This window comes from Alternaria arbusti, assembly GCF_024043155.1.
Source record: "Alternaria arbusti strain BMP 1465 chromosome Unknown scaffold_4, whole genome shotgun sequence".
NCBI lineage: Eukaryota > Fungi > Ascomycota > Dothideomycetes > Pleosporales > Pleosporaceae > Alternaria > Alternaria arbusti.
In genome coordinates, this window is record NW_026249944.1 from 1,156,802 (window position 1) to 1,167,778 (window position 10,977).

Genomic DNA, 10,977 nt, shown 5'->3' on the forward strand with positions numbered 1-10,977 from the left:
TCCGCCGCCACCGTCATACCAACCAGCATACGGTAGTGCTCCGTCCTACCAAGGCGGTTACATACCACCTCCAGGATCCTTCCAAGCACCACCCCCACCACCCTCCTCCATGGCCCCATACCAACCGCTTAAGATCCACCAGTACGGCGGCCAACCCATACTCCCCGCAAACATGGCACCACCCCCACATAGCGGACCACCGCCTCTGCCCTTCATCGGCCAATCTGGACCACCGCAACAACAGGGGCCTCCTCCTCCTCAGCACCAACAACAACAGCAGCAGCAGCAGCAAGCCTACTCTCCAACGCATCCCCACCCCCCACCGATGCAATACGAGCAACGCGAAGCGCACTCTCAGAGTAACGGTGAACGGTCTTCAGATTCACAATCAAGACCTAGACGGCAGTACAGAAGCTATCACGCCCCCGGCACGCAATTCCGAAGCTACCAAGGTCCCGGAGAACAGCGGAGGAGAGGCGGCTGAATGACCCACCACTAATTGTACATTACGATCCCACATGCCCTTCGCTACTAGTCTCATCTTTCCTTACCTTCTTCTCCTTCTCCTTTCTGTCGATATGTACAGGGAAAAGGGTTGCATAAAGCGGGGAACCTCTTGTTTTTTTTTCTTGGATAAACGGGCATTTGCATGTTTTTTTAGCTGCATTGGCGTTGTACTATCTTGTTATACATGTGTTCTTCTCTTTTGCATAGCCCCCTCCTTGTTTGTAGCATCTTTTCCAATTGGATACCCTGGGCGGTTTGCGCAGGATCTTGCGTGTGGGTGCGTTGTTTAGGTAGAATGGTTTATTTAACTGGTTACATGCATGCTCCCGTCGTCTTTGAGTGTGACTTGAACTGTAGAGGGATGTAATGATGTTAACTTGAAGATAGTTATGTTTCATTTGAAAGTACTTCGACGTAAAAATTGGGTATCACTAACACTACACTACATCCCGCTCACGGTATCTGCACGAGCACTTCGCACAAATCCGTTCCTCCCCTCTACGCCCTCCTCTTCACCCTAGGCGTAGGCGTCCATTCCTTTCCCAAACCCGATCCTCTCCCCTCGCCACCAAATCCAGCGGTTCCCCCACCCCTCGGCGTCGCCCCACCCATCCTCTCAAACAGTCTCTGAGCAGCCGGCGTCAAATCGCCCTTCGCCTTCCTCCCTGGCGTCATGCCCCCAGCAGCAGCAGTAGCCGACCCGCCCCTCTTAGGCGTCGGCGCACTCAAAAACCTCGGCGTCTCGCTCGTAAAGATGCCCAAGCCCAATCCCGTTGGCTTCGCCTGAGTGTGTGGATTCGATCGTTTCGCGCCGATTTTGTCGACCATTCTGTGATGCATCTTCTCGCGCGAGGAGGAGTCGTTGATGGTGAAGGGTGTGGCTGTGCTGCTGCTGTCTAGACCGTAGCGTTCTAGGAGGTCGGTTGGCGCGTCGTCGTCGTCTGAGGAGGGGGAAGGCGGTCGTGCGTCGACGAAGGCGTAGCCGTTTACGCGGGGTGTTTCGCTGCCTGTGTATCCTCCCTCGCTGGGATTAAGACGCGGGCGTCCTGCGACAGCGTCACGCACGGCGGAGAGAGTGGGGCTGGACGGGCGAGGGGGCTCAGCTTCGGGGGCGGGGAGGCGCGTGTTGTTGTAGAGGACTTTCTTTGGGGGCGCGAGGGACGAGTTTTCAGCTTCTTGGGCCCGCGTTGGTGCCCATTGTTCTACGCTGTCTGGGCCGAACATGAAGCTGTTTAGGGCGGTGTGGCGGTGGCCGGTGGGCGCTGCGGGTCGCTCGTCGAGGTTCTGGCTTGGTTTTGTGCTGAGGACGATTTCCTTGCCTTCGGATGCGGCGGCGCGGGCTTCGAGGACTTTCTGCTGTGCTATGCGCTGTTTGCTTGCATACATGTTTCCTTCGCGGAGCCAGACGTTCTTGTCGAACCGCGCCTTGTTCTGCTTGTCGATGATCTGACTGAAACTCTCCTGGTCTTCGCTCGTGTACTTTGCTTGGAATGCGCCTAGGCTCATGTTCAGGTCGACATTATCCAGTTTGCCTAGGCCTTCTTCGTCGTCTTCAATCTCCGTTCCAGCGACTGTGACAGGCGTGTCCGCGCCCCATACGCTTGGGGTCTTGTCGCCAGCGCCGCCTGCCCTGTCGAACCGCGTTCTCGCTGCCGTCTTTCTTTGCCCGCTCGGCACCGGCGTCATGACCTGTGTGAGCTTCTTGCCAGCCTCTCTTATCCATGATCGATCTTTGCTCTCCACCGCGTTCAGGTACTCTCGTTGTGCGTCGGCTTCCGCTAGCCCTGGGAAGAAGTCGCGGCGAATGATGTGCGAAACGGCGGAAACGTACGTGTCCTCGTCTAGGACTACGGAGGGACGTTTTATGCGTTTCGGTGCGGGAGGCGGTGGCATGAGCGCATTCGACGCGCTACGCTTCGTGAGCGCTGTTGAGTTGGAGTTGGACATGATGTGGTCGGGGTGGGGTTGGATTCGCAGGGCGAGTGGAGGTTTCCTGGTGGAAAGTGGCGGCGGTGCAAAGAACGACGAGGTTTGGATGCACCTGAGCGGTGGAGGGTAGGTTTCTGTGAGTGTTGTGCACCCACGTGGGCTGGTGAAAGAGCGTTGGCGCAAAGCGACTTTCGTGGACGATGATGTCTTAGCGTCGGCAGAAAGTATCCACCGCCTCCAGCCCTACCAAGGGTTGCGGGTGAAGGTACCTGCATAAGTACCAACACCAGTGACACAGAACACTAGGTTAGCCGCATGATGTCAGATCTTCATTATCTGAGCAGAATGAGGCCCCTTCAATGGACAGAACGTAGCGCTACTCTTGATATTTTTCCCTAGCATATCTGCATTGAATCTACGTGCGGTCGCACACAGTACCCTATCATGAGGAACTCCAGCTACTCAGATAATCTGGTACCAACGTAACGATATTTTTTGAGCCTGTGCTCTTCCGTGATAACATCATATCCAATATCCCGACCCTTTACAGGGCGAGTGCCTCGTGGCACTTCTTGACCCGGGACCAAATCGTGATTCTTTCAGCAGCGCACTAGACTTAATGGCGAGTGGAGTATAATACGGCATCCTAGCCAGTAGCCATGATCTAGTAGAAGGACTCGACCATAGCGTCCTTGTGTGTAGTGTTGATGTTGGAAGGGCCGTTGCCCTCGCCGAGCCTGAAGACAGACTCCACGACGGAGAGCTCGGTCGCTGTGGTATCAAGACCTGAATAATGAAGTTAGACCATGCCCATCTTGACGTTTTGCAAGTTTTGTACGTACCAGTGACAGCCATCCAGTCATTGACAACCATACCCGCACCAACGACAGCGCTACCGCGGTTCACACTACCAGCTACAAGCGGCACTTGGAGCAAACTCGACAGCTCGTCTTGATCCTGAATGCTTGTCTTTGGGTGTACGATACCACCCTGATTGCTCAGAGCCATGTAGCTTCCTGTGAGCACATTGTCCGCGATGGTTTGCCTGAACACCTCCACGCCCAGCACATCGGCTATGATCTCCTCTGTTTCGCGTTCTATATCTGGGTGTACGAGAGCGACGTGATCGTTGCAACATATTACGTTGCCGAGCGCTGATAGTCGCTCTTCTATCCTCTGGATCTTGACTTCGTCGGGTATGGAATTTCGGAGATGCTGGAGTTCTTGGTCTGTGGTTGTGGTGGGGACGAGGAGGCCTTTCTTGTTACTGTGGACTTGTTAGGTTCTGTCTTAGGGCGTGTGTCGCATAGCGCAAGCTATCGCAAGACCTTGAACGTACCCAGCGGTCAGTCTACCGATGATCCTGGTTCCGGCAATGGTGGCGTGGCAGATGGGAATGACATCTTGGAGTTCGGCTTCGAAAACACTGTTGCGCCACCGTCAGTACTAAGTTCTCGCAGGGTTTGCTGGCCACGATCGCATAGCATGTCGCCATACTGTAACAACCCGCGAAGAGCTATAGAGCTATGCGCACCTATAAAAGTTCTCGCTCGCGCCGACTGCGACGATCGCGTACGCGTTGGTGAGGGTAGCGAAGACACCGACTTCGTTTGAGTTTTCGAACTGGGCGCGGACAGCCATGATGATTGAGTTGAAAGTCGAGTATGTGTGTGAGGTTTTGTGGGGAGTGGAGAAGAGAAAGAAGGGTCTTTAGTACGCGGATAGTGAGCTCGTGAGTGAAGTCTGCAGAAACTGTGAAGGCGGGACTATTTTGTAAAGAGCGACATCATAAGCCCCGCTACTGGATTGGGCCTAGCGCCTTCGACTCATCTTGAGTGAACCGAACCCTGCATACTGGAAGGGCCCACCGCGTCCCTTCGCCACTGCATCTGGATGTTGGCGCTGGAACGGCTGTGACTGTGGAAGCGAAGAGTCATCACTTGGCGGCTTCGTCAGACGAGATGAGATGCGACGTTCATCTCAACGTGATGCGACTCATACCAGTCACCGTGCGCACTTTCGACGTGTCGCTGGGATCGCACGTCCATCATCGTGAAGCAAGCCACATCCCTTCACTCTGCGACATATGGCTGTGCACTCGCCCATTCTGTAGCCTCGCCCGACTTGCAGCCTCATGGCAACCGGTCGCATTGCTTAGCAACGACCACGAAACCTTGCGATAGACTTTCGGAGGATTACTCAAAGGCGACCCAAGTCCATCGGTGTGGTCGATACCTGATCAGAGCACCGGCTTTGCTCAAGTGCACGGTGCGAAGCTCCACATGACACATGTCAGTATACTCCCGTAGTCTTCCGGCTGATCGCAGTGATGCGCCCAACTTCTTCAGGTTCAACCTTGCGGTGATCAATGGAAGACGCGATAGCATAGAGAAGGTAATCGTTATATTGACGTCTCATCGTACAGTTGACGTAGCACGCATGACTATAATTACAAGATCATATAGTTCGTCAAGCTCGAACCATAGCGAGATTATCCAGGAGCAGCGCACGGTTGGCCGCTATGCTTCAGATCCCCAGCCACCGCGACAGGCACCCTTGCCTCACATCAAACTTCCAAGACGAACTGACAGGTGACAAGCGACAGGTATGGAACATGAAGATAATGGTATTGTAAAGTGGCTGATGGCGCCAAACTGGGCAAAGCAAATGGGTAATACGCTTTCGGTCACACTAGAACAAGCAGCAAAAAGAGAACGCCCGCTAAACTGCAGCATGCCGTACACGATACGCGTGGAGAATCGAAAAGTGGAAAATGTACAATAGCGGCTGCGCCTAGACAGTAGACCCAAAACGAGATCGAAGTAGATATCGAGGAGAGCGTTCATGCCGTGTGCCGGAGCCAGAAAAACATTAACACTTGCGTGATGGCATGATTATGATCGTAAATGGTTCGTTATGCAAATGCATCGCGTGCAAATGTCGGTTGTAAATTGTGAGATTCGGCCTGGAGAGGACGGTCGGAGAGGTTCGCTGGACTGTAAAGTGGGTGTCACTCATTACATGCGCGATGCGAGAATGGCCAGCGCGACGATGACACCGATCAGAAGCGTGCCAACTCCGGACATGACACGGTTGAGGTTGCGCCACCAGGTTGCTTTCTGGAAGGACTTGTCGTCGGCGGGCCCCATCGCTTGGGCGAATTGCTGTTCCAAGTCGGCCTGGCTGGCAGTTGGGGTACCAACAGCGTTCGGGTCGAGGGGTAGAGGAAGGAATGCGGCAATTATCCAAGCTGTGTTTCTGATTAGTACATGTCTTCATTCATACGGTGGTATCTCGTGGGTCAAGACTTACCAGGTGGGAACAGAAATCCTATACAGAAGAGCAGGATCTGTCTGTTTTGGCGCCCGAAGAGTGTGGCATGAACGTCATCGTCCAGTGATGGTGCGTTCCAAGCGCTGTACAATTGTCCTCTCCGATCTGTCCGGAGGTGCGGTGTTGAGTAACCGCTGAGCGGGTACATGTGAGGTCCGACTGCGTATACTGCTCCGTCAATCGAGTGAACGTCGTCTGCTAGCGAGACAGTATCGGCGTGTGAAGCGCGGTTCCTTGAATTGTTCCTCGGTCGGTTCCGTGGTCGGTAAATGCTGAGTGGGAAGTTGCTCTCTGAAGGGGTGCGCGATCGTCCGCTGTGGGCGGTTCCCAGCCGTACGCTCTCAGAAGACTCGGATTCCGGGGCTCCAACCGAGATGCGTTCTCCCTTTTGGTAGTAAACCCTTGCCCAAGCTGGAATGTTGTCTGCAATGAATCTCGACATATGCGACTGAGAAGATCCAGGTCGCTCGTCGCTCATCGATACTGCATCGGTACTATTGGCTCTGTTGCGCAAGTACCCCGAGTTCTTCATGCGCAGAGGGATCGATGTAGGCAGCGGCGAGATCGTGTCCATGTGTTCACTGTTGTCATCGGATGAAGATCTTGTCGTAGGAGAGAAGAGCGGCCGGGGCACTGGCACTGCAGAGAACTCGGTATGACCTTCCGACGATACATTGTCCGACGACGACTGTGCGCTCCCAATTGTCTGTCCCCTCCGGCGTGGAATCGCTGTTCGACCGTTGCCCGCATAGCTTTCTTGTGAATGTGATCTGGCGCCGAGCGACCGGGAGTTTCGTGCGAGGGATCGCGAATCGCGTTCGGAAACGGAGGCGATTGTTGACAGCTGGGAGCTCCAGTGATGTACCAGCGACGGGTCGTGCATCCGGGATGCGATGTTGGGCGCGTCCTGGGATTCGGCTCGCGAGCTAGTGCCGGACGGCGCGCGTACGACGGGGTAATTAATTCGGATACCGCTCGCAAAGGATGCTGTGCTGGCTTCATGAAGAGATGGCGATGGCTGCGACGAAGCTAGTGTATGTGTTGGTTCGATGCTGGTGTAGGAAATATCAGAAAACGTGAACGACTCTGTACTTTGTTGAGGATGCAATACAGGTTGTCGATAGTCAGTGTCACAAGTGAGAGCAGGCCCCCTAGCTTGACGTTCGGTTGCCGCTGGGCCTTGGGGAACTTCTGGTAACGGTCGACCGAAACTGACACTTGACGAGTTTCCGGCATTACTAATTGGGCGTGGTGTGGTGGTAGGAGCAGGTGAAGCAAAAGATGCAGCAGAGGCCTTAGGCGTTAATGCACGGTCGGAATCTCCTCCAGAAGAAGAGGGAGGAACAGCCCGGATAGTTGGCCTTGTAGATTGTGAGGAGACGACCTCCTCAAGTACCTCGAGGCCTTTTGGTTCATCTTCTAATTCCGGTGGGGGTGAGGATGGGGCAGTGCTCCCCTGGGAAAATCTTAAAGACGATGGCGTAAAAGAGGATGCTACGAGGGTATCTTCCTCTGACATGCTAGTGGAGCCCGAATGTCTGAAACCCTTCTTCCGTGACAGGATAGGCTGTGGTGTTCGCGCTCGGCTCGCCTCGAACTTTGCGATGGTACTGGCGACCTGGCTGCTATTTGAAACACGAGATCCCGGCCTTTCAAAGCCATAACCCGGCGCATGACGGGGTGGGGGCAGGATTTGCGAGGGTTCGCTGGGTACGGGATATTTCTGATAGATGTCATGTCCGGGATCTTGAACAATGCGGATGGTTGACCCAGAGTCGCGGTTAGTTTGCGAGTTTGAGCGTTCGTGAAGCGGCTTGCGGATAGGAGACGTGTTTGTTGACTGCGACTGCGGTGGGTCAAATCGAGGACCTTGTGCGAGAGTTTTTTCGAGTGCGTTTTGTGAGTCTGCGCGACTGTTGCGTTGTTGTGAGGACATGCTGTGGTGGTGGTGTGGGCCGAGGATGCCGAAATGTGGACTGGTGGTAAACGCGGGCGGAGAAGTCGAAACCGATCATTAATGACGGGGTGTGGGTAAAAAGACAGTAAAAATAGGACGTAAAGACAGTATGTGAAGATAGTCAAAGAGTGACAAAAGTGCTAAAACATATCAAAAAGAATGGCGGCCCGCAGGCATTAACAGTATGAGGAATGGAGGGAGGGAGGACGAGGAGTGGTGGTGAGTAGAGGACGGCGGGCGTCTGGCAGCAGCTCGGCCTAAAGAGGGTTCGTGGCTGTATGCAGAAGCAGGTTCGCGCTGCAGGAGCGATCCAATTGACAGCTCAGCCCCGGCCAGTCTGGAGCACGACCCGCGACTTATGATGACTTGTACAGAGATGGACCCAATTCGCACAATATGACTTTCGTCTAGCCTATACCGGTCGACAAGATGATATGAGCTGCTGGATGCGCGGTCCACCTGGGAGTGCGATCACTGCGACGCGCCTGGGGAACCCTCGTCGAACAGCCTTCCTAGTCAATCGGGAGAAGCGCGTCGCGGTTGAACGTTTAAAATGAAATTATATTTTGGGACGGGCCAGTGACGACGCGCAGCGTGGCGGACTAGCCGTTGAATGGCAGAGAGGCTGGCCAGTGGGCCTTTGGTTGTGCGTGCTGCAGGGGTAACGCGGGAGGGCGTGCTAAGACGTCGTGGGCGCTGATGGCGCGAGTCGCAGGAGCCGAGACGAGGGAACGGACGATCGGGGCACGTGATCCAGCGTGACCGATGGGGCTTGGCGGGGTATCGATGGTGAAAGGCTGCGCTGCGCCAACAAGATGCGCGCGACAACGCGGGGGGATCTCGAGCAGCTATAAACAACGCCCATGGTTCTTTTCCTGCCTCACCTGTAGTGCGTTTGACGTGCGGCTGCTTTTTTGCAACACCTCGCCATGCCTCCACCCCTCAACGGCTGGCGCGACAAGCTCAGTGCGCTCGAAGAGCTGTACCAGCGACATGTCAAGGGCGGTAAGTTGGCGCTCCTCCACCTCAAACCCTCCTAAACGCCTGCGCGACCCACATCGGACGAACTCTGCTGCGCTTTCTCATCGAAACATCGCCATGAGGTCTAACGTGGTGCCAGTTCCCAAACCGCCTGTTCTTTCGTCGAGAGTTGCGGCGCTTCTGTCGGTACGTTTCATGTTTGCTCCCCACCACCACTGCCATTGTTCTCACCCAATGGCACCGCACGCGCCAAACATGCTGAAATAGCTAACACCCACGCCTGCAGGCCGCCTATGTCTTCATCTACGTAATCCCCTTCTACCTGTCGCCCGCCACGCGACCCTCTCCGACTCTTACGCGCGATGCGCCGTCGTCGATACGCGCCCGGGTGCGCGCAGTGACCTTTTCCACCGTCCTATGCTCCGTCCTCACCATCGTCGTGCTATACCAACATGACGCATCGGCCATGGAGATCATCCGTTTGCTTGGCATCTGGCCTGTTTCACTTGTAGACACCATCCGGACCATGCTTCTAGTGAATATCCTCTTCGCGGGTCCCATCTTCGAGCATGGCATTGTAGACGGTGACTGGCGAGACTGGATCAAACTAAAGGGCGTCCACGAGACCCTGAGCAGCTGGATCGGATATAGGAACTACATAGTTGTAGGTCATCTACTCCAATCCACCCCTTCCTATTCTAACCTGCATAGGGCCCTGTTAGTGAAGAAGTCGTGTGGCGCTCTTTAATCATCCCCCTCCATGTCCTCGCGCAGTTCTCCGGCAAGCAGATCGTCTTCCTCACGCCACTGTACTTCGGCATCGCGCATCTCCACCACCTCTACGAGTTCCGCATAACCCACTCTGAAGTCCCGTTCTTCGTCGCCGTGCTCCGCTCACTCTTCCAGTTCACATACACGTCGCTCTTCGGTTTCTTCGCAGCCTTTGTCTTCATAAGAACCGGAAATGTCTACACGTGCATGATAGCGCATACCTTTTGCAACTGGATGGGCCTTCCGCGGTTCTACGGCCGTGTCGGTGTCGAAGCCGGCAGTCCCATCGGACCACCAGACGTTGACAAGAAGGACGATGAGCAGAAGAGCGTCCCACTGTATCGGGGCAGGGGTGTTGGATGGACCGTCGCCTACTATATTGTGCTTGTAGCAGGCGCTCTGGGCTTCTACTATCAGCTCTTTCCGCTGACTGAGAGCAGTCACGCCCTGCCTGTAGACTTGACGAAGGCGTAAGATCACCATGCGCAGTTGGTACGCAACAGGCTGCAAGCAGTAGACCACACTTAGATGTGCTGCACGCTCACGTATGAAGTATAGCACAAGTAATTACTATCGAGATGCTCATCTGAGTCTCGCAATAGCCCACCAATTATCCTTCTCATACCCCGACTCCAACACAACTCCACCAGCCTGCTCAATATCTCCCTCCAGCTCCCCTTTCCGGTACAAATGATAGTATCTCAAGAACGTCTTATCACCGTCCGGCTTCGGCGCCTCTTCCTTGTCAGCCTGACTCTCATCCTTCTTCTTCCTCCGCCCCTTCTCCTTCTCTTTCTTCTGCTTCAGGACCCACGGCACCATGACATCCTGCTCGTGACCCTCGTCCCAGCCTCTTCTACTGTCTTTCTGTTCAAGTGCCCAGACGTAGATGAGTGCTCTGCCACCCTCCTCTACAGCACCTCCACCTTGGTGCGACGGTGACGAAGGCCGCAGTAAATCCAAAACACACTTCACAGCCTCTACTCTCCGTGCCGGCGTAGACAAATGATGAATGACCGCTATCGAGATTGCGAAATCAAAAACCCCATTTGGATGTGGTAGCGAGAGATTGTCTGCTACGACTACATCGTGCGGTTCATGTTGTTTCGCAATTTTGACAAGGTTTGTAGATCTGTATCGACGTCAACTTTCACGGACAAAAGCCATTATTAGTCGTAGGATACTCAATCTAGTGAACAATAAAATAGAACATACCGATCACTACCCACAATCCACACTTTCTTATTGACAGCCAAATACTTCCCATTTCCACATCCGACATCTGCGCCTATAGCGCCATCATGTTGTTCTTTCAGGAAACGCTCGACTATGGGCCAGGGCTAGCATTCGCGTTAGTCATGCATGCGGTTTTGGAATATTTGTGACGGGTGGACGCACACCTTGTAGCGAGTTGAAGAAAAGTGGGATGCAATTTCTTCGTAGACCGAGTGAACGTGCTCGGCTTCGTAGGTTGCGCCTTGGGTTTCTGAGGTTGCCAT

At 54.5% G+C, this 10,977-nt stretch overlaps 6 protein-coding genes across 6 annotated transcripts; 2 read left to right on the forward strand and 4 right to left on the reverse strand.

Annotated features, from left to right (window-relative positions):
* Positions 1-109: 109 nt before the first annotated feature.
* Positions 110-488, forward strand: J4E86_004033 (uncharacterized protein; the record flags this gene model as incomplete). The annotated part of the gene is made up of 2 exons (XM_051444581.1): positions 110-365; positions 400-488. The coding sequence occupies 2 exons, from the start codon at positions 110-112 to the stop codon at positions 486-488; spliced, it is 345 nt and encodes a 114-aa protein (XP_051304206.1).
* A 517-nt stretch (positions 489-1,005) lies between these two features.
* On the reverse strand, positions 1,006-2,454 carry J4E86_004034 (uncharacterized protein; the record flags this gene model as incomplete). Its single annotated transcript, XM_051444582.1, has 1 exon — positions 1,006-2,454. The coding sequence occupies one exon, from the start codon at positions 2,452-2,454 to the stop codon at positions 1,006-1,008; it is 1,449 nt and encodes a 482-aa protein (XP_051304207.1).
* Positions 2,455-3,100: 646 nt separating this feature from the next.
* On the reverse strand, positions 3,101-4,077 carry TIF6 (Eukaryotic translation initiation factor 6; the record flags this gene model as incomplete). Its single annotated transcript, XM_051444583.1, has 4 exons — positions 3,101-3,222; positions 3,279-3,703; positions 3,776-3,862; positions 3,971-4,077. 4 exons carry the CDS (start codon positions 4,075-4,077, stop codon positions 3,101-3,103), a joined length of 741 nt encoding a protein of 246 aa, XP_051304208.1.
* A 1,376-nt stretch (positions 4,078-5,453) lies between these two features.
* On the reverse strand, positions 5,454-7,705 carry J4E86_004036 (uncharacterized protein; the record flags this gene model as incomplete). The annotated part of the gene is made up of 2 exons (XM_051444584.1): positions 5,454-5,686; positions 5,749-7,705. 2 exons carry the CDS (start codon positions 7,703-7,705, stop codon positions 5,454-5,456), a joined length of 2,190 nt encoding a protein of 729 aa, XP_051304209.1.
* Positions 7,706-8,655: 950 nt separating this feature from the next.
* On the forward strand, positions 8,656-9,952 carry J4E86_004037 (uncharacterized protein; the record flags this gene model as incomplete). Its single annotated transcript, XM_051444585.1, has 4 exons — positions 8,656-8,731; positions 8,847-8,893; positions 8,994-9,371; positions 9,419-9,952. 4 exons carry the CDS (start codon positions 8,656-8,658, stop codon positions 9,950-9,952), a joined length of 1,035 nt encoding a protein of 344 aa, XP_051304210.1.
* Positions 9,953-10,060: 108 nt separating this feature from the next.
* Positions 10,061-10,977, reverse strand: J4E86_004038 (uncharacterized protein; the record flags this gene model as incomplete). Its single annotated transcript, XM_051444586.1, has 3 exons — positions 10,061-10,610; positions 10,694-10,818; positions 10,879-10,977. 3 exons carry the CDS (start codon positions 10,975-10,977, stop codon positions 10,061-10,063), a joined length of 774 nt encoding a protein of 257 aa, XP_051304211.1.